This window comes from Polypterus senegalus, chromosome 12 (genome assembly GCF_016835505.1).
Source record: "Polypterus senegalus isolate Bchr_013 chromosome 12, ASM1683550v1, whole genome shotgun sequence".
Classification (NCBI taxonomy): Eukaryota; Metazoa; Chordata; class Cladistia; order Polypteriformes; family Polypteridae; genus Polypterus; species Polypterus senegalus.
The window spans coordinates 42,414,019-42,437,943 of record NC_053165.1 but is presented as its reverse complement, the minus strand read 5'-3'; the positions used below and the strand labels follow the sequence as shown (position 1 = coordinate 42,437,943).

Here is a 23,925-nt window from a genome sequence, read left to right as displayed (position 1 = left end):
GTATGTGCATATTATATATATATATATATATATATATATATATATATATATATATATATATATATATCCCTCTTTTTACAGCTGGTTTAATTAGGATACACGTGTTGCATTTAGATTCTTGTCAGCGCACAAGAGGGCTTACCTTCCGTGCATATCACACACTACCGGGTAATCATCAGTACGGAGTAAGGTGTAGCTAACTGTACGCACGGTGCACCTCTGTGGACAGAAAGCGTCTATGGCGTTATTTCAGTGCCACTATTCTGAGCGCACGTAAAAAAATATTGCAAGTGCAAGTGTTGCATTTTGAGGAGAAATTTATTTTGAGCGTACAAAAGCTGAATTTGAGTGAACAAAATTCATTGCTGCGTGCAAAAAATGTATTTCAGTGTTTGCACTTATCCATATACACACACACAATAGCACCCCTCTCGCTGTTTTTCATTTGCGCTTGCTCGCAATGTGTTGCTTGCGCTCACAACATTCTCTGCTGCAAGCGCTCAACTCTCTGTACACCGTTATAAGTGTGCCACAAAACCAACCAATCACAGACTTGGTTTCAAAAATTCTGATTGGCTCTTACGGTCTCCAATCAGCTCGCTAGCTGCTGCATTCATTGTGGCACATCTGCGAGATGCTTCTGGCGATTTTATACATTCTTGCCTATCAATTACCACTAATGTAAATCACAGTAAGAAGAACATGAAAACAAAGGCATTCTTTTTAAATTGTTGTATTTATTGGAAAAAACGCTTACACAAAATAACATTACTCCCAAAAGTACCTATTCTGGAATAATGACTATTATATATGTTTGTGGATTTGAAGGAGCTTCAGGATCCAGGCATTGACTGGGAGAGTACTACACCAACGATAGTCTTAACAAATAATATATTTTAAAATAAAATAATTAAAGATATTATCCGCAAATTGGGGTTTAATTGAGTTTAGCTGGATTTAGCTACATTTCGGACTGTTTCCGGAATGCAGCAGCTAGCGAGCTGATTGGAGACCGTAAGAGCCAATCAGAATTTTTGAAACCAAGTCTGTGATTGGTTGGTTTTGTGGCACACTTATAACGGTGTACAGAGAGTTGAGCGCTTGCAGCAGAGAATGTTGTGAGCGCAAGCAACACATTGCGAGCAAGCGCAAATGAAAAACTGAGCGAGAGGGGGTGCTATTGTGTGTGTGTATATGGATAAGTGCAAACACTGAAATACATTTTTTGCACGCAGCAATGAATTTTGTTCACTCAAATTCAGCTTTTGTACGCTCAAAATAAATTTCTCCTCAAAATGCAACACTTGCACTTGCAATATTTTTTTACGTGCGCTCAGAATAGTGGCACTGAAATAACGCCATAAGCGTCACAAGAACTGCTTCCACACGCGTATGAAAGCGCCGGGCACAGCTCGCTGCCTCTCCAATCGTGACGTGAACACTTAGCCACGTGGCGGTACCTCGCCTCTCTCCGCCCCCTTGGGGGATGTGTGTGCGAGCGCGCCTTGCGTCGATACGTGCTCTGCGTCGTCTTCACTCTATACTCCGCTCCAGACACATCCGACAGACATGGCTCCGTGAGACAGCACATGGCGGCTATCAGCCATGAACCAAAAACAACTCACCAAAACCACAGCCAAATGCATCAATAAGGGCCCGTTTTAATTTGCACCGGAGTCTTCAGCATTTTAAGAGCGCAATCTAACGCACAACTCCACAGGGGGGCGTAACTTTTTTTTTTTTAAATGAGTTTCCCTATTTAAATCATTTTTCCGTGTTTTTAATTTTTTTCCGTTCAACTTTTAACTCGGAATCCTTTAATCGACAGCCATCATGGGAGTGCAGGGTTTCCAGGAATACATCGAGAAACACTGTCCGAGCGCCGTTGTCCCAGTGGAGCTCCAAAAACTCGCCCGGGGAAGCCTAGTCGGGGGAGGCCGTCAGAGACCGCCCCAGAGTCCGCTGCGGCTGCTGGTAGACGCCGAGAATTGTCTACACCGCCTCTATGGTGGCTTTTACACCGACTGGGTGAGCGGCGGTCAGTGGAACCACATGCTGGGTTACTTGGCGGCCCTTGCCAAGGCCTGCTTCAATGGCAACATAGAGCTGCTGGTGTGCTTCAATGGCGCCCTCGAGAAAGGCCGCCTTCACGAATGGGTCAAGCGGCAAGTGAACGAGAGACAAACCGCGCAACAGATCATCAGCCACATCCAGAACAAGGGCACTCCGCCACCCAAGGTCTGGTTCCTGCCTCCCGTGTGCATGGCGCACTGCATCCGCCTGGCGTTACTCCGCTTCCACATCGGGGTGAGTTGCAGTTTGTGTGGGTGGAGCGCTTGGAAAACAGGTGGGGGTGCGTGCTATAGGGGTAGCCGGGACCCGCCCCTTCTTTCGAAGTGTTAAGGAGATGTGGGTGCGAGAGTGACGAGTGATTCAAATTGCAGTACCCAATGGGGTGTAGCACCAAAGTACCTTCTCTGTCTAAAGTCAACAAACAGCATTTGCCTGTGACGCACGTCAAGAGAAGGAGTCACTTTAATGCAGGAATAATGGAAGCAGCTACTTTCAGAGATGCGCCGAAGAGAAAGAGAGCTGAAAGTTGGATGTGTGCTTGTGCTTACTGCAGAAGTGTAAGGTGTGGCTCACAAATGTTTCAACTTCACGGTGTTAAGCCTAAAAGGTTATTTTAATGACTGAACTGAATCCAATGTTACCGTTTATATTGGTAACATCTTTTATTTTGTGTTACGAGAACTACAGAATTTGGATTTTACACCGGTGGTTCTGCTGTTGTGTAAATGTGTGTGTATCTAGTTTAGTGATCAAGTGAGAATTTAGAATTAAAAAAAGAACACTAAGTGTAAAAAAATTGATTGCAACTGCAGTGGGTTGCAGGTGTGTTGAACTGTGTTTTCAGAAGAATACTGAGGCACTTAGAAACGGGGAAAATGCTATAGTATACCTGGTGAAACTATGCGCTGGTTTATCGTTAAAGAGCGTTACCTTTTTTGCACTGTGCATCTGTCTACAGGCTTCAATTGCCAAAAAACATTTTTTGCATTCTGGATTCGTTCTGTCCCTTGTATATCACTGCTTTGGAGCAAGTCATTTTCCCCTTCATGCTTTTATACAAGTTTCTCGGCAGTTTAACTGCTTGTTAGGTACATTAGGTTGACCTTAATCACACCTGTGTGAAAATTACCTCAAGGCAATTTAAAAAATACATATTTTATTAAAAGTCAACCACATCCGAGTATAGTGTACAGAAAGTAATCCCAAGAACTGCAAACCTGCCAATAAGTTTGGTCAGTTAGTGTTGCAATTTTAGATTACATAAATTGTAATTGTTCCTTACATTTTCACACAAGCTTAGTCTAGTCATGGTTTACTCAGATGCAAGGCACCGGGCCCAGGTAGCACCTAAATTGTGTAATGGAAAAACTGCACCTATTTTCCATAAAACATCTACTCCTTGATTGTGGGCACAGAAGTATATACAGTTTTATTAAATGCATAAAAACCAGTGACCAGTTTTTGTAATTGGTTTTAAAATAATAATAAAGTGATTGTTCTAGTGTAAAAATTAGTTTTACAGATTGTTGAAGATTAGTATTTAACATTTTGGATAGTTTTGCTTTTCGCTCATTTCACAAATGCTCTTCAAGTTCATCCTGACTGCTTGCCTAGTTGCACTGATTGAATGTATTGGGAAAGCCACTCGGATGGTATTGTTGGAGACTTGGTGGCTTTTTTCATCTGTCCCTCTGCCTCTTAGTTTAAACCACACACTTAAAATCTTGTACTTTTTCTGTGTTAATTTGTAAGTAAGTACAATAAGTGAATAAGAAGTAAAGCCAAGCATGCTACAAAGAGCAGAATGAGCAGATTGTGTGCTGAGAGAGCAAAAAACGTTTTTTTTTGTATAAATTATATCATCATTGATACAGTGTAGGGGTAATAAGTACTGAATGTGTCAATATATTTCCAAAGAGGCAATTCATGTGAAATTCTCACCATACAGTACATTGATGTTAACTCGAGAAATCCACATATATAAAGAATTCACAACATTAAATGCCATTAATAAAGATGTGTTACTTAATGACATAGAGACATTATCAACAAAAAATATTGTATATCATTCAATTGAAGAAAGACATTGTTTTATGAAAGGGAATGAGGCCGTGTCAGTGATTTTTTTTTTTTTAAAATAGTGTGGGCTTTTGATACTCCCATGTTGAAACTGCACAGTGATGATGGCTTGGTTACTCGCCTTGAGGTATGGTTATTAGCAACTTGGATGCTTTTTTAATATGTATTCCTGCTCATTTCTTGGGATTCCCCAGGTCCTTAGGTTAAGAGGGTTTCTTTAACTCGAAAAAGTGACATTTTCAAAATATCCAGATTTGTGTTTTAAAATGCTACAAGTGTTCTTCAATACTCATTTTTGAGTCCCTTGTGCTGATAAAGTAATTTACTTGCAATGTATTAAGTGCTTTATTTTTTTTTCTTGGCTCGTGTATTAACGATTTAGTGAGTGTTTATCATGTAAAACATTCAAACATTGCTGTTTATAAAGATATAAATCTATTTAAAACACAAGGTAAAGTTTTAATTCCATCTCTGTGGGTTACAGTAGACTTATCTTTCTAATAATACTCAATACGATGGCTCTCAATACATCTAGTTCGAGCATCATGAAATGTATTATAGTAAGTATTCTAAATTTAACTGAAAAAAGTGTATGTCTCCCAGTCAGCCTATTCATAATTCTTATTGTATAAATGAAAGGCACACCCTTTTGTCTATTAAGAGGCAGAATAGGGCTTTTCTTTTTAAATATAAGCAGGTTTTGGTTGATCTCCATTTGGAAGAATCAGAAGGTATGTTTTTATCTCTAAACGGCTGAAGCAAATTGTGTATTCTTTACTCTTATAAAGTAATGTAATCGTGAAGAAAGAGAAGCTTCTTGTACTATGTTTCAAACACAATGGGACTGATGAAAACACTTGATTGCTAGAATATGTTAATATATTATCATTAATCCATTTTTGTTCCTCCTACTTGTATTTGTGTATGATGTTAATGCCATCTTCTTTATGTAAATAATGGTTTTTACCTGTTTCCTAAGTGAAATATTTAACTGTACTAAATGTCAAATTCTGAGTATTGGTCTGTATTTTTCATTATTATTTAGTAGTCTAGTTTAGTCCCAAAAATATATAAGCTGCTTGTGCTGAGCCCTCTTTGGTTTCAAGCAGTCAATGGTGGTAAAGGTTTTAGGTTACATAACCCATAAGAAAAATGATGCTGTCAGATTCCTTAGGTGTTTGTGTTCTACTGTTGTTTTTCCTGTGATTTGGTAATTTTTTTTAATATATTTGATTAGTTGTATTGATTTTTGATATATTGGTATTGAACATCTCCAGGCTGGAGGTAAGGCTGTCCTCCTGGCATTGTCAGTAATCTTTGCTTCCATTTTTGAGACTTGCATCCTCCCAACTGACTAGAAAACGGGACTTGTGTCTATCTGGAAAGGGAAGGGTGCTTGCCTGGATTGCGGCAACTACAGGATGATAACACTCCTCTCTGTGCTGGATAAGGACTTTGCTAGGCTCGTCCTCAATAGTATCCGTGACCACTTGCTCACCTACCGTTGACCACCACAGTCTGGTTTTACACCTAAGTAGTCTACAGTCGACCGCAATCTGGCACTGAGGATCCTCATGGAGCTCAAACACGAATATTGGCAGAGTTTCTTTGCAGCCTTTGTTGATTTTCGTAAAGCGTTAGGCTCAGTTTATCAAGCTGCCCTGTGGGACATCCTGAGACTTTGCGTGATCCCCTCAAGGTTGCTGGATATCTTGGCCAACCTGTACAGTGAGTGCTGTGTAGAGTGAAGGTAGAACCTATGTGTTTTTTTTTTTTGTGCTCCTACACTGTTCAGTGCTTACATGGACTGGGTGTTTGGCAAGGTTGTGAGGTCCAGTGGCTGTTGGGCATCTGTTGGTGAAAAAAGATTCACTGATCTTAACGATGCTGTGATCTTTGTGGAGTCAAAGGGGGCTCTGATCGGAGCCCCCGAGAGAATAGGTGAGGAGTCTGAATGTCTGGGCTTGTGAGTGTACTGGATAAGAAACAAGATCCAAGCCTTTAATGACCTCTTAGGCCAGGTTTATACTTCACATGATGCATGCTTCAGTGGATGCTACTTCTGTGCAAGTGTTGTGCTGTTTATACTTGCACACGTATTTTACGTAAATCCAAAAGATTCCATCAGGTGACAGCATGAGGTACCATCTTGATGTGAACAGGTTCAGCTTCGCTGTGTTGTAAATTGCCTCAAAACACCCATTAAATTCTGACTACCCTTTACCACAATATCTTTGAAAAGAATGGATGTTAAATGATTAAATCTATCAATCCGGTGATGCGCCCATTCCAACAAGCATTGGGCATGAGGCAGAAACAATCCCTGGACTAGACATCAGCTCATAACAAGGTGAATACAAGCACTCAAGTACACTAGCGTCATTTTAGCATCACCAAATCTGCATGTCTTTAGAAGGAAATGGGAGCACACTGTGGAATCCCACCAGGAAAACATGCAAACTCCAGGCAGAGAACACCAGTGACGTAATTACCTGAGAGACGGGAGCGCCACCAAACCATCTCCATATGTGTAAATTATTAATATTATTCATTAGTTAAACAAAGTTAACGATTTATCTGTAAAATGTGCATACCTTAATGCATTTCATCATGAAAGTGATATCAAATATAAATCTAAGGATTCTAAATGTGTAGAGAGTTGGAATATCATACATTTAATCTGTTTTGTGTGTCGATCTATTGCTGTTTGCCGCTGCTATCAGGTCAGGAGGAAGCCCCAGAAGCACATAGCAATTAACATCTGGGTCAGTTTTACGACATTTACAATGGTCTACTTTAATGATAAACTAAACTATGAGGTTAAAGTGGACATTTTGAGATTAAAGCTGAAATTTCCACTTTAATCACAAAACAGACCTTTTCAACATGTTCTTAATTTTTTTCTCTATGCCTCAAATACGCTACCGTACATTCTGATGCTGCTGTGAAGGCACAGAAGATGATATGTGAGACTTTTAAAATGTATTGTATCATTACATTGGAGAATATGCAACGCTAGAATGTAAAAGTGCCACAAATGCATTTATACGTCAGCATTTTGCTTCACCACATTGAACCATTCATCAAACATAGAAGCACACACATCAATCCCAGAGGATTCTCAAAGCAGCTTTCTGTCACATGTACATAGTAAGCAGCGACTGTCATCACATTCCGACTTTTATCGCAGTGCCCTCTGACTTTTTGTTGGTACTGCAACTCGCGCATGCGTCGCGTTCCTGAGGACGTGTCATATAGATGCTGGGAGCGTGTGGCAGCCATGATGCATGCGCATTCAGAGCATGAAGTTAAAACGAGCCCTTAGGTACAGCCATCTGCAGTGTGTCTGTCTGCAGAAAAAGTGTCAACCTCGTCAAGAGGTTTACTTACCTCGGCAGTGACATTCATGTCTCTAATGACTCTTCTTATGAAGTCAGTAGACCGATTGGGAGAGCATGGGGAAGTCATGAGGTCACTGGAAAGGGGTGTGTGGCGCTACTAATATCTATGATTGGACTGCATCAGGAGTGGGTAGGAGGAGGAGTATAGGAACCTAATCAAGGACTTTGTTAAATGGTGCGACTCAAACCACCTACAACAGAACACCAGCAAAACCAAGGAGCTGGTGGTGGATTTTAGGAGGACCAGGCCCCTCATGGACCTTGTGATCATCAGAGGTGACTGTGTGCAGAGAGTACAGACCTATAAATACCTGGGAGTGCAGCTGGATGATAAATTGGACTGGACTGCCAATACTGATGCTCTCTGCAAGAGAGGACAGAGCCGACTGTACTTACCTAGAAGGCTGGCGTCTTTCAACATCTGCAACAAGATGCTGCAGATGTTCTATCAGATGGTTGCCTCTTCTACGCGGTGGTGTGCTGGGGAGGCAGCATAAAGAAGGATGCCTCACGCCTGGACAAACTGGTGAGGAAGGCAGGCTCTATTGTAGGCATGGAGCTGGACAGTTTGACAGCTGTGGCAGAGCAACAGGCATTAAGCTGGCTCCTGTCAATCATGGAGAATCCACTGCATCCACTGAACAGGATCATCTCCAGATAGAGGAGCAGCTTCAGCGACAGACTGCTGTCACCGTCCTTCTCCACTGACAGAATAAGGAGATCGTTGTTCCCCCACACTGTGCAACTCTGCAATTCCACCTGGGGGGAAGGGGGGGGGGGTTAATGTTACATTATGCAAAGTTATTGTCTGTTATACCTGCATTTTTATCACTCTTTAATATTTGTTTTTTATCAGTATGCTGCTGCTGGAGTATATGAATTTCCCCTTGGGATTAATGAAGTATTTATCTATCTATGTGAAAGGGCGAAGGTCCAAGTCTTTAGAGTCCTGGGGCCTCATGTATAAACGGTGCGTACGCACAGAAATGTTGCGTAAGAACTTTTCCATGTTCAAATCGCGATGTATAAAACCTACACTTGGCGTAAAGCCACGCACTTTTCCACGGTACCTCATACCTTGTCGTACGCAAGTTCTCTGCTCGGTTTTGCAAACTGGCGGCACCCAGCGTCAAAGCAATGGTACTGTTCTTGTGTGATTACTCATTATTTTCATGACGTGGCTTTATAAATACACAGAAACTAACCACATATTGTTTATTAGTGTAATGCATCTGATTGTAATTAACTCGTAACAATATAATGGTCCAGGGAACAGCCATAGTATTCCAAATACCATAACTGCTTTAGCGTTGTTACTCTCACTGCACCTTCTTCTTATTATTTTTCTTCTTCTTCTTTCAGCTCCTCCCGTAGGAGTTGCCACAGTGGATCATCTTTTCCCCTATTACTCTCACTGCACCACTCTAAGTATTCATATCACTGTATCTGAGTGTGAATCACAGCAGCAGCTGATAAGAAAGAGAATTATCGGTATACAGTTTCATGGACACGCTGTCTCAGCCACTGCAAAACGTTTTAAAGCCTTTCCTGTATAGACCTCATGGTTCAGAAACAGTTTCATCCCAAGAACTTTAAATGCACTCAATCAAGTGCTCCTTGTAGAACTTTTTGTACTTATAAGTACAATCACCTCACTGTAAACTTGCACTACAGTTATAATATCGCACAACCTGAGCCACTTTATAAAGCGCGTATTTACATATGATGACGATATCATTTTTAAGGTGAAATGCAGCAAAATATGTTTGTTAAATTATACAGATAAAACTTTAACTTCATTTAAATAATCCGTATTCTTCACTGGGAGTGTCGTTAAGGACAGAATAATTAAACATGTACTACGAAGATATTTCAATGTTCTTTAAACGTTTTGAAGAATCTGCGCTAAGCTTATAGATGGCTTAACGTCTATTACAGAGCTGATTGTACGGCGATCGGTTACTTGGGGAATGAAAAGCACTGACTGCAGTGACGGCTACGCCAATATATATTGAATATAAACCAGAAAGAGAAAATAACAACACAGCTAAAAACGCAGCGACAAATTTCGGCAAAAGTTAAATGCTTGTGTCATGTGGCCATCCACTGTGCATGACATTGGCGGGCGAAGGAGCCACCGATTCTTCCTCTGCCCAGTGCCACCACAAGCCTAGAGCCCCTGAGTACTGCTGCAATAAATTATTTCATCGAAGTGAAACACATGTTTAATAACGTGCTTTAACTCCTATCATCATAAAAATGATATCACGTATACATCTCAGTATTTTAGTTATTCAGAGAGTTGTAATATCACGAATGTAATGGACTCTGTGTCCAGTTGGAGGAAGAGAGCCGGTTTAAGAAGCAAGTAGTGATTCACACATATAGAGCACATAGAAGATCAAATACAAAACAAAGCATTTAACGTGCTACTTTAATTACGATGTGATTTGAGAAACTGGTTAATTAAACGATTTTAAGATGAAGTTTATGATGTTCTACTTTAATGACAAAATAAACTACGTGATTAAAGTGGAAATGTCGAGATTGAAGTTGACATTTCGTGCTTTATCCCCACCGTGTGCCTTTTTTCTCTGTACCCTAATAAGCTTACATATGACACTCAGACAGTGGGCTACAACTCGCCTTTTCACGGCGACTTTGATATGTGACTTCTTTTTTATTTCCGGCACTGTGCGATTTTGTGAATGTGAGCTTTCAAGTTTCTCCAACACGCTAAGTCACTCGATCAACTTCCTTTTGATGATTATACCACGGTTTATTTGAACAAATAGTATGTTTTCCTTTGCCTCCACTTGGTATTCGCTGAAATTCTTATATTTCCCCCCGTGCTTTTCCCATTGTCTTTTCACAGTAGGCTGCGCTTACGGGTGATTTATATTATTTTGCATATTCAAAGAGGCGTAATTCTGGGAGGAGTTGGGGCATTACATAAAGCACGTGCACGAGCGTTAGTTTTCACGCTGATCGGGAGAAGAACGTGGAAGTTTTTCTGTGCGTAAGCACATTTCGGCTTTTGTGCTTACACCATGTTATAGTGCGAGTTCTACGCACAGCGTTATACATGAAGCCCCTGGTGCTTCCTGTCTTGCAATATGGTTGCGAGACATGGACACTATCCAGTGACCTGAGACAAAACTGGACTCCTTCAGTACTGTGTCTCTAAGAAAAATCCATCTGTACCACTGGTTTGACTTAGTGTCAAAGTAGTGGTGGCCTATGGAGTCCCGAATGAGGCACATTACCTGCATTGTGAGGTAGCGTCAGTTATGGTATTATGGCCATGTGGCAATTCCCCGAAAGTGATCCGGTTTGCAGGATCCTCATTGTTGAGGACCCGAGTGGCTGGACCAAGCCAAGGGGGATGCCCATGTAACATCTGGCTGCAGCAAATAGAGGGTTTTTTCTGGAGGGTGGGATTGGACTGCATGTCTGGTTGCCAACAAGGATCCCAAGCTGTTTCATGGTGTGGTTGTTGTGAAAAAGAACTGTACCAGTGCATGCTTCCCAACCTGAACCTGTAGTCTCTTATATTTCTTGCTGCATTTTAACATAGTTTTCTTATGTTCTGCTTTACTTCTGCTGCTCTGAAAAAAATCTGTCTTGGAGAAATACATTTAGTCATGTTTCAGAAAGTCCTACAAACTTTTAACTTGTATTCACTGTCTTTTTTTATTTCTGTGATTTGGGTAGATTCTTTGGAGTTCAGACCAGATTTGCATATGCTTCATACACAGAAATACTGTCCGCACGGTAGTGAATTCTCTGTACTCCACAAGATAAAGCAGACATAGAGTGCAAAAGATTTGCTTTTCATTTTCTGTTCGATTCTATCAGTTTTGGAGAATTTAGTATAAAAGAGGTCTTCCTTTTTACCTGTTAGCTGGAGGTTAGAGACGTTTGTTGCTTGTAGTGTTGCTGGTATATTTGATTGTCAAGGTAAATTAACCGAATACTAATGATGCTCTGATTGATTGGCAGCTGATCTAAAATCATTTAATTTTAAATCCAAATGACACATCAGCCTGCAAATTAGCTGACATGAAAAAACATTTTTTTCGGCCTGTTTTTCTAAGCTGTACAGTACTGATATTCTAATGCTTCTTTACGCAAAGCATTTACCGTACTTTACTTGAGGAAGTGCATTTGTCATTTTGTTGCGGAAAGGCAGCCTGTGAAATTATAGTAATAAACTGAGATCCAGGAATCTGGTTAGCCGTTCTGTTCATGGATAGAAATGGGAAAACGGATACAGTACTGTAAGAATAGGTAGCCACTGCCCGACACATCCTCAGTTAGATACAGCCTTTACAGGTTGTCCTTGAATTTAACAAAAAAAAAAGCTCCTCATATGAGTGTGAACAATGAGTGAACTTCTGTTTAGTATTACAGCTCCAATTCTGAATAGGAATATATTATTCAAATTATTATGGGATATTTTTCAAGTCAGTATGCAGCCTTGGAATGGTGATTGATGACCAGCTGTCCTTCACTGACTATGTCACAACAACACTCTATGCAACATATGCAAGAACAGACTGTATGTCCAAGATTTCATCTTGTCATGTCTGAACTACTGTAGGTTTTGTGCTGGCAGGAGTACTGGCATGTGTCAGCTAACTACTGCAGATGATTTAAAATGCAGTGGCACATGTGATGTTCAATCAGCCAAGACAGGCCAAGTTACTCTTTTTTACAGATTGCTACATTTGCAGATAATTAACATGGTGCCCTCCGTGGCAGACGTGTTTGCTCGCTCCACTCCATGCCGTTTTTTGTTTTGTTTTGTGTTTTTGTTTGCACTACTGTCATACAGCAGACAGGCATTGCTGGACATTGCTAACTCATACAGTCCCCTGGAATTTACCGGTTTTATACCATCTGAGCTACAGTTCATTGTTCACTCCCGCAACCAACACCACAACCACACCCAGGAAGACCCCGTAGCACTGAACTCAAGTGATCAAGCTGACCCTAGGAGAGGGCTCCGGAGACAGCAACACAAGCGAAGCAAGAGGAGAGGGCTCCATGCTAGGCTGAGAGCCCGCGCTAGCTGACCACCGCTACCCAGCCTCTTGCTAGCCAACGTGCGGTGTCTGGAAAACAAACTGGATGAGCTAAGAGCCAGGATTACAGCTCAGCAGGAAATAAGTACTGCACTGTAATTTTCACTGAGACGTGGCTTTTGGACATAGTCCCAGAATGTGCCGTTTAGCTCTAGTCTCGCTCCGTGGACCAAGGAGATCGCATCTAAGGGGCAGGGGAGTGGGGGGTTATTACAACTCGTGGTGTGGAGATGTACGGACTGTTTATAAGCACTGCTCACAAGATGGCGAGTTTTTACTGCCGAAATGCTGACCCTATTATTTACCGAGGAAATTTACTGCTGTTTTTGGCTGCTGTTTACATTCCCACACGAATGAACTCCGTTGCAGCACCTGGCAAACTCCATGACGTCATCCGCGCCTTAGAGACGCTCATCCCGATGCTGTTTTATTGGAGTTGGTGACTTTAATCAGTGTAATTTACAGACTATACTTCCTAAATACCACCAACACGTGAACATACCCACCCATGAGAAGAACACACTGAATCATGTTTGCAGTAACATATGCGGTGCATACAGGGCTGCATCCCGCCCCCACTTTGGACAATCAAACCATGTCACTCTCTTCCTGTACCCAGCCTACAGACAAAAGCTCAAACAAACAAACCCTATCATTAAGCAAGTTAAACTTTGGACCCCAGAGAGTGAGAGCACCCTGCAGAACTGTTTTGCTCAGACAGACTGGGGTGTTTTTAGGGTTGCAGCCAATCTAGAGGACTCTTCTATCAGCATACAGGACTATGCTGAGTACGTGATTGGGTACGTTAGCACCTGTATTGGCAACATTGTGCCCACAATATCTGTCAGGAAGTTCCCCAACCAGAAGCCCTGGATAAACAGTCAGGTACACCACATGCCTCTCTTGCATTTAGATCAGGCACTGAGACGGAGTACAAAGCTGTGAAGTACGGACTAAGAAAAGCCATCACGGCAGCCAAGAGGCAGTACAAAGAGAAGCTGGAGGACTTCTATTCTGTTGCTGACTCTGGATGTATGTGGCAGGGCCTACAGCACATCAGACTACAGGACCACCACCAGCACAGTCAGCTCTACAGACAGTCTGCCGGATGATCTCAACACTTTCTACACCCGCTTTGAAGTCAGGTACACAAAGCACTAAGGAAGATAAGCAACTATCTGCTAGCTGCCCCCGTAAGGCAGCTAGACCAGACAACATCCCTGGGCAGGCTCTTGGAGCATGTGCCAACGAGCTGGCTGATGTTCTCTGCTCCATCTTCAATCTTACCCTCAGTCAGTGCATCGTTCAGTCATGCTATAAGACTTCAGTCATCATCCCCCTTGCTAAAAAAAAAGCCCACCCACTTGCCTGAATGATTACAGGCCGGTAGCACTCACTCCAGTCATCATGAAGTGTTTTGAGAGGGTGGTGCTGACCAACATTCAGAGCAGCATACCGGACACTCTGGACCCCCTGCAGTACACCTGCCGGCCCAACAGGTCCACCTTGGATGCCATCGCAGCTGCACTAAATTATTTCCTCTCCCATCTAGAGATCAAAGACTCCTACATCAGGATGCTCAGTGTTGACTGCAGCTCCGCCTTTAACATGGTTATCCCACATAAACTCGCCCATAAACTGTCAGCACTTGGCCTGCATCCCACCCTCTGTGACTGGCTCCTAGACTTTCTGACTGGCAGGCCCCAGTCTGTTAGGATTGGTAACAGGATTTCAGCCACCATTATCACAAACGCAGGCACCCCACAGGGATGCGACCTCAGCCCCATCCTCTACACTCTGTTCACCCATGACTGTGCCGCCTCCCACAAAGATAACATCATCCTAAAGTTCACAGATGACACCGCAGTGATTAGACGCATCACTGGTGGGGGATGAGGCATCCTACAGGAGGGAGGTGGACAGTCTGGTGTCATGGTGTGAAGACAATGACCTCAACACAGACAAGACGAAGGAGATGATAGTGGACATGTGGAAAGAGAAGATACCTCACCTGCCACTGCTCATCTGATGGCTTGAAGTGGAGAGGGTGACCAACATTAAGTACCTGGGCGTCTACATCAGTGAGGACCTCACTTGGACACTTAACACCACACAGCTTGTCAAGAGGGCTCAACAGTGGCCGTACTTTCTGAGGAGGTTGAGTAAGTTTGGTATGTCGACTAGTGCTGGTTTAAATAGCCTAAACAACGTTCGGAACGTGGCTCAGCGGGAAACTGTTTAAGGGGGGACCATTTTCACTGCTGCACCGCAAAACAGGAATGCCGCAGAGTACATGCGTTAGTGGAGGTATTGAGCACTGAAAATGGAGAGAGAACATTCCTAAACGGAAGCTGTACCAGACAATAAAGTTGAACATGATGACACAGAAGAACTTTTTAACGAAAAAAGGTGCCGTGTCTGTTGTCTGAAGATGCTTTGGTTTTAAAAGTTCAGATACGGACCATTCTGTTCCATTGTGTGAATACTGTTTCTATAGTACTGGACTACTGGATAATACTGCAAGCCAAGTTGTACTTGTTTAATTTTTTTTCAATACTATGTAATGTACCTGGTTACTGTGTAATAGTGTGACGATGCTGGTTCCCTACAAACTCCCTCTTCCCACATGGGAATCTGTTGAACCAACACCATTGATAGTTATGACCGAGATGAGCTGAGAAATCTCATTGAAGTCAGGGGGTGGTGGAAAGTGCTCAAATGCTTTTGTTAAAAACAGTCAAAAGTAAAACTGAAAGTGTCCATTGTGCAGTGTTCAGAAAAATACAGTACCCAAATAGATAGCAAATCCATTGCATAAGCACACCCCTTCACCTACAATTTTAACTTAGTTACAAAGTGATCAAAACTCTCGTTTATATCCTGCGTCCTCTTATTAAACTTGTATCCCGCATTCCGTGGGCATGTGAAAGCAGCGTAGCCTGTCTATGAACTTAATTTAAAGTTTAGGTTTACACCTTGCTTTCTTTCCGAGGTAGCAGCACTCATGAATATGGTAGTATATGTCACTCGCTCGCTTCTTATTGTTTCGCTGCCTTCTCAATTATATAATGCATGTTTTCTTAAGCGCTTTTGGAGGTCTTCCTGGTTTTCTACGCACTGCGTTGACAGTCAGTTCACGTGATTACGTGGGAGGCGTGATGATGTCACACGAAACTCGCCCCCCCCCACGTCTTTCCAGCTCAACTCCATTACAGTTAATGGAGAAAATACCTTCCAGTTATGACCATTAGGCGTAGAATTTGAAATGAAACCTGCCCAACTTTTTAAGTAAGGTGTAAGGAATGAGCCTGCCAAATTTCAGCCTTCTACCCACACGGGAACTTGGAGAATTAGTGATGAGTCAGTGAGTGAGTGAGGGCTTTGCCTTTTATTATATATATATATATATATATATATACAGTAATCCCTCGCTATATTGCGCTTCGACTTTTGCGGCTTCACTCTATCGCGGATTTTATAAGAAAGCATAACTAAATATATAACGCAGATTTTTCGCTGCTTCGCGGGTTCTGCGGACAATGTGTCTTTTTACTTCCTGTACATGCTTCCTCAGTTGGTTTGCCCAGTTGATTTCATACAAGGGACCCTATTGGCGGATGACTGAGAAGCTAACCAATCAGAGCACGCAGTTAAGTTCCTGTGTGCTGAATGCAGTGTTAACCAGGAAGTCTCGTCTCGCTCATTCAGCATCAACGTGTTTCGCTGTGTAAAGAGTTGTGCTCTTTTGTGTTTACCTTTGTGGATAGTCAAGCCCTTCATTATGGCTCCAGAACGATCTGCTACTGCTTCAGGGGCTGTGCCCAAGCGCAAGAAGATGTTAACGATTGCCGAAAAGGTAAACGTTTTGGATTTGTTGAAGGCTACGATTCTCTTTATTTAAAAAGTAGGAAAAGAATATAAGATCTACGGCCGTAGTGTCCTTTTAACCAGGGTGCAAAACGAGATGTAAGTGGATGTAATAAGGCAGTAGTCTGGATGGAATCTGCTTTAGGGATTTGGATTGAAGACTGCCAGAAGAACAACAGCGGTGGTGCTACACAATCGCCTGAAATGGCTCCTTTAGAAGAGCTGTAATGCTCTACTTTGTTGTGCAGTTAAATTAAACTAATTGTTATCGGACAAGTCATCGTTTCATTGTTGGTGAGTAACCATAATTAATTTTCTACTTACAGTACTTAGTACATGTACGTACGTTTAGTGTCACTGTACACACATTTACTGTATACTATTTTTCTTGAATTGTACGTATTTATTGCCGGTGGCCTGTCTATCGTAATGGCTGTATGTGTATATGTGATATCGGAGACACTCAATATCTTTAAAATAATATTTAGGTTTTACTGTATATAAACAGTGTGTTTATATCCATAATTTCAATGAATCTTACTTAATATCAAAGAGAATACAAAGGGATTATGCTGTATAACTCTGCAGGGTATATTTATAAACAGTGTGGGAGAGTTTATAAGGGCTTAAAAATATATAAAAATAAGCATACAAACATATGGTTTCTACTTCGCAGATTTTCACCTATCGCGGTGGGGGTCTGGAACGCAACCCCCGCGATCGAGGATGGATTACTGTATATATGTTTTTGTATGTGTATTTGTATATATGTTTATATGTATGTATGTATGTGTATATGTATGTATATATGTGTGTATATGTATATAATCCGCAAAGAACAATGAAAATTCAACGTGGAAACCGACTGAGGCGGTGTTTGGAAAATTAACAGTCAACGTGACTCAGGTAGGGAGTTGGGGGCGGGCACATAATCGGGCAGTGCGTACTGAACGAGCGCCATTCAACCCTGTCCTTCGCTTTGGAAGGAGAAGGCGTGACGGCGCTCCTCCGGTTTTCAGTCATGGACAATTGTATGTTGGTTCGTAGCGTGCATTGTTGCAATGTTACTTTTCTTAGTGGTTTATTAAATTACGGATTTTTCAAATGTTTTATTTTTTCCTTTGTGCTTAAAAAATCATTTAAAAAGCGCCATGAATTTGCGGCATATGCTACGCCGCGGGTTGGCTTGTATAAAATATACACACACACACTGACTATATAGGCAAGTGTGTGTAACCTCTCAAGATATGATTTACATATTAAACTAATTGGTAGTTGAATTTGCACAGAATGTTAGTTTTAATATACACGAGTTTGCAAATTCGTCAGTTCTTTTCAATGGGAGATTTTAAGAAGTCAAACAAAATGCACCTTTTATTGCCTAACTGAACAGCTTACCATATACAGTACAAGCTTTGGAGGCAGCCCAAGCCCCTTCTTCAGGCCAGTTATAGCAGTTAGTAACTCTTTATGCAAATGTTTGCCCTCCGTCTCCGCACAATGGGCATCTACACAAAGATAAAAAATCTTTTTAACTGGGTTTGGAACATGAAATAAACACAACAGGTTTTTATTCCGTGTGAATTAGCATTCCATGTTTTATTTTGCTTCCCCTGGCTCCCAATTATTATCTTCTCTAACATATTTACCATCTCTGAGGTGACAATATAAGATAAATGTGTTCTTGATAGCTGTTATATATCTTATTTAATGCTGTACATACACAAAAGCCTCCTTAGTCAATAGTATTAATTGCCACCATATAATTTGCCAAATTGTATATGAAATCCTTAGCTGTTTTCTTTTTGATGCTGGGAGCCCACTTCTTATAGTGTCATGCTTTCACAGCTTTGAATAATGTATAATTATTTAACAGGAGGTAGTAGTTAGGGAGGAGGGGTACTGTAAGTCTAACAGTACTTCCAGAATTTTCTGCTGAAAACTTTTTATGTAAATTCTCATGGCTCTATGTTAAGTTTTTGTGTATATTTTTATGTTTTCCCTTATAGTAGCCACAGGTGCTTGACAGGTTTTAAACATTAATTGCATCACCTGTGCATATTCCACCGTGGATTTGATTGTGTGACTGTGTTTCTGCTAAGTGCCTGTTCATCAATTTTCTGGCCTCAATCTCTCGAGTTTTGATAATGCTGGATTTTATGTGTTTATTGTGAATGACCAAAAAAGATGCATTGTGCAGCCCTAGTGTAAGTGGGAAAATAGTTTTTCCATAGGTAGTGTTGAAATTTTTATATTTGAAGATTTGCTGAACAGCTGGTTTGGATTTTTATTTATTAATTATTCAGTGTTCAGGATGACCTTTTTAAATGCAGAAATCTAAAATTAGTTTGAAGTTATGGTGGAATGTACGGTATGTTTATTTTTAAATCTGAATTGACCATTTTGGCTAGTTTCATGTGAAAAATGATATATAATTGTTATTGGGCGTTAAAGTTATTAATTACTGAACAACAATGTTGTCTTATGAAACCACATTTTCTAATAAAATAGCGTTTCAGGTTGTATATTTATATTGTTATGAATCCCTATTTTACATTTTATTGGACTAAAGCTAATCTTTTTTAGTGTTTCATATTTTTTTCCAAAAATATTTAATTCTGTACGATGTTCAGAGAATGCACAATATCAGAAAGTGCTTATAGCAGTAGTATTTGTATTGTTTCATACCTAGTCAAGATATTGGGGATGATTAGGCTTAAGTGTGGGGGTAGATGGGTGACAAAAATGCACCTTGCCTAAGGTTGTGTTATTTTACGAGCCAGGCCCCCTTTGCCTTTTACCATTCCTTCCATACCTAGTTTTTTTAACTATTTGTCATATGCCTTACAGTTTGCGAAGAAGCTATTAGTCTTATATACTTTATACAGCTGATTTTTCTTTTGCATGTGTTTTTTTTTTTGTTATTTACTCACCATGGAGTTCTCCTCAGTCACTTGCTGCTTCTAAATTTTGGGATAAACTTGTACTTTATATGTAAAACACTTTTAAATTTGACCCTCATCTCCTCAACTTTCTCCACACTTAAAAGCTTATCCCTTTCCCAATTTATCTTACTTAAGCTTTGACCAATCTGATAAATTTTGCCCTTCTAATTTTAAATTGAAATGTTTCAGCTTCTGAATATGCACTCTTGACAGAGCAATGTTAAATCTGTCATACAGTATTAGGTCACTAGATCCTAATGGTTCAATCACCGCTGTTCCCTGAGTCATATCTATACTAATAAAAGGCGAAGCCCTCACTCACTGACTCACTCACTGACTCATCACTAATTCTCCAACTTCCCGTGTAGGTAGAAGGCTGAAATTTGGCAGGCTCATTCCTTACACCTTACTTAAAAAAGTTGGGCAGGTTTCATTTCGAAATTCTACGCCTAATGGTCATAACTGGAAGGTATTTTTCTCCATTAACTGTAATGGAGTTGAGCTGGAATGACGTGGGGGGGGGCGAGTTTCGTGTGACATCATCACGCCTCCCACGTAATCACGTGAACTGATTGTCAACGCAGTGCGTAGAAAACCAGGAAGACCTCCAAAAAGCGCTTAAGAAAACATGCATTATATAATTGAGAAGGCAGCGAAAAACAATAAGAAGCGAGCGAGTGACATATACTACCATATTCATGAGTGTTGCTGCCTCGGAAAGAAAGCAAGGTGTAAACCTAAACTTTAAATTAAGTTCATAGACAGGCTACCGCTGGCGTTTCACATGCCCACAGGTAATGCGGGATACAAGTTTAATGAGAGGACGCAGGATATAAACGAGTTTTGATCACTTTGTAACTAAGTTAAAATTGTAGGTGAAGGGGTGTGCTTATGCAAATTCCGAGACTGTGTTTGTGGGGATTGACAGTTAAGGCGGGTGGGGGAGTCACGTCATCATATCCCCTCCCATTTACCTCATTTCGCTCTGAGCTGAGCTCCGCGCCGCCGTCTTCCGAAGCAACTTTGTCACACTGCCACCAAATACTCACAGAAAAATCCACAAGTTAATACACACGCTGTCTCTAGAGTTTCTACACACTGAATCCTCCAGGCACTACTTACAAAAGGTTACATTGACAATCGTGTTACGTTATTTTTAAAATCTTTCCTTTTCTTAGCACAAGCACAGCTGAGAAGCTTCATGCATGTGCTCCATAACGTTAAAAATAATGCATTTAATCACACTTTGCATTACAAGCAAAGGGAGCTTTTGTCAATGCATGATTTCCTGGTACACGATTACATTGATCAGCATCCCGATTCATTTTACCCTCGCACCACCTTAGTTTGAGAAGAAGTATGAAAAAATATGAGGTTAACACAGAAAAACAGATCACCAATTCAAGCTTTATGAATAATCGATTCGCCATCAATAATTGTTTTGGTAAAGCCATCCTCCTTCCATTTTATAATTTTTCCGCCACTAGCCATGATTAAATGAACGGTAAATAAAGTAAGAGCAAAGCGAGGGTGACTTATTTAGGCAGGCATATATATGACAGCAACACTCATGACAATGTCAATCATGTTACGTTATTATTAAAATGTTTCCTTTTCTTTTCATTACTTCTTTAACACACTACTTCTCCTGCGGTAGCGCGGGTATTTTGCTATATATATAATATATGAATGACCTCCAAAGAGCGCTGAGACTTTTGATATCATGAACGTGTGTGCAAAAGGGGTCTCCTGCCCAGCAAAAGTCGAGCAGCCAGCGCGTGCATAGCTGTGCCGCCTTTGAGACGCTGACTGCGCTTCTGCCTTAAGTCAAAGTGAGCACTTTTAATTTTTTCATCCTCCCCTGCGCTATAGCCCAGACAAGTGCAAACACGGACCCCTTTTCTACACCGCGGCAAAATAATATTAAGGCGATTCACACTTTCTTTTGCACGTTACGATTATGAGGTTGTCAGCTCGGATTATGAAGACACGCATACGAGTGGAGGACTGACAGTGCCATCACAGCCGATTAATGGCGGGACGTCTCGCCAGTCTACACAAGACCCACCCCAAGACTGTCCCCAAAAGGCGATCATAACGTCAGCGAACACATCTCTATACTATATAAAAGAAAAGGCAACTTTCCTTTCTTTACACCTTTTTCCTTTTATCCCAAACCAAAGCCTTTCTCTTAACACTGCAGAGGACACAAAACTAATTTTCTTTAAATGCCGGTAAGGCACATTACCAGAGGCACAAATTTGAACGCTCACATAGAAAATGTAATTTCTATACCACAGCCGTCGTGTAGCGCTTTCAAAAGGGATCTACTACCGAGAGATGATCCATATACATTTTAGCTGCTGTTAGTTACTTACCTGTTGTGTTACACAGTCTTTAAAATGTAGTTTACCCAAACCACTCCAGTAGTGCTCAATGTACCTGTACTTCTTAAAACGTTAATGTTTTACTGTTTAATAACTTATAGACTATATTTTATTATTTTTCCCTTGCACTCAGTGACCAAAGCTTTACACACACATATAGACACATACAAACATACACACAAGTATATGTATGTGTATATATATGTATATGTGTATATATGTATGTATATATATATATATATATATATATATATATATATATATATATATATATATACACACACACACCCATCTACATTTTATATATATATATATATATATACACACACACACACACACACACACACACACACACACACATACATACACACACATATATATATATGTGTGTATGTGTGTGTATATATGATGTAGATAGGTATGTATATATATATATAAGTGTATATGTAGATATGTATATATATGTATGTGTACTGTATATATATGTATATATATATATATATATATGTGTGTGTGTGTATATGACAGCAGCAATCCAAGCTGTGAGAAAACGGTAAAAAGGAGGCGTGTCAGACGTGGTACATTTTCTGATGCAGCTAGATGAAAAAATCTTTGTGACGCTGCGCCAAATACACAAAACAATTACTTTGACAATCATGTTACGTTATTTTCAAAATGTTTCCTTTTCTTTCTCTTTCCTTCTTTAACACACTATTTCTCGCTGCCAATAGATAGATAGATAGATATAGATAGATAGATAGATAGATAGATAGATAGATATATATAGATATAGATATAGATATAGATATAGATATAGATATAGATATAGATATAGATATAGATATAGATATAGATATATATATAGATATAGATATATGAGAACAACACTCATATCAATGACAAAACAATTACATTAACAATCATGTTACGTTATTTTTAAAATTTTTCCTTTTCTTTTTCGTACCTTCTTTAACACACTACTTCTCCGCTGCGAAGCGCGGGTATTCTGCTAGTCCTAAATATTATGGAATACTAAATCTAGACAGCCCGCACCCCTCACAGCTGGCGCTTTAACATTCTGTGTTAATGACCAGTAACAACAACATCTATACTAATAAAAGGCAAATCCCTCACTGACTGACTCATCACTAATTCTCCAAGTTCCCGTGTAGGTAGAAGGCTGAAATTTGACAGGCTTGTTCCTTACAGCTTCCTTACAAAAGTTGGGCAGGTTTCATTTCGAAATTCTACGCGTAATGGTCATAACTGAAAGCTATTTTTCTCCATTTACTGTAATGGAGTTGAGCTCGAAAGCCGTGGGGGGCGGAGTTTCGTGTGACATCATCACGCCTCCCACGTAATCATGTGAACTGACTGTCAACGCAGTGCATAGAAAACCAGGAAGAGCTCCAAAAAGCGCTGAAGAAAACGTGCATTACATAATTGAGGAGGCAGCGAAACAATAAGAAGCGAGCGAGTGACATATACTACCATATTCATGAGTGCTGCTACCTCGGAAAGAAAGCAAGGTGTAAACCTAAAGTTTAAATTTAAGTACATAGACAGGCTGCCGCTGGCGTTTGTCATGCCCACAGGTAATGCGGGATACAAGTTTAAAAGAGAGGACGCAGGATATAAATGAGAGTTTTGATCCCTTTGTAACTAAGTTAAAATTGCACATGAAGGGCTGTACTTATGCAAATTTCGAGAGACTGTGTTTGAGGGGGATTGACAGTTAAGGCGGGTGGGGGAGTCACGTCATCTCCCCTCCCATTCACCTCATTTCGCTCTGAGCTGAGCTCCACAGCTAACGCACGCAGTGTTACGGAAGCGACTTTGTGACGCTGCCACCAAATACTCACAGAAAAATCCACAAGTTAATACACACACTGTCTCTACAGTTTCTCCACACTGAATCCTCCAGGCACTACTTACAAAAGGTTACATTGACAATCGTGTTAAGTTATTTTTAAAATGTTTCCTTTTCTTAGCACAAGCACAGCTGAGAAGCTTTGATGCATGTGCTCCGTAATGCGTTAAAAAATCACACATTTAATCACACTTTGCAATACAAGCAAAGGGGAAC

The 23,925-nt window shown here is 40.7% G+C and overlaps 1 protein-coding gene across 2 annotated transcripts in view; it reads left to right on the top strand.

Annotated features, from left to right (window-relative positions):
• The first annotated feature begins 1,521 nt into the window (after nt 1–1,521).
• LOC120540315 (constitutive coactivator of PPAR-gamma-like protein 1) overlaps nt 1,522–23,925 on the top strand; it is an 88,990-nt gene continuing 66,586 nt past the window's right edge. For both annotated transcript variants that reach the window (XM_039770967.1, XM_039770966.1), the window contains exon 1: nt 1,522–2,307. In XM_039770967.1, coding sequence (XP_039626901.1) covers nt 1,834–2,307 — 474 coding nt within the window. In that variant the 5' untranslated portion in view covers nt 1,522–1,833. The remainder of the gene's footprint in view (nt 2,308–23,925) is intronic.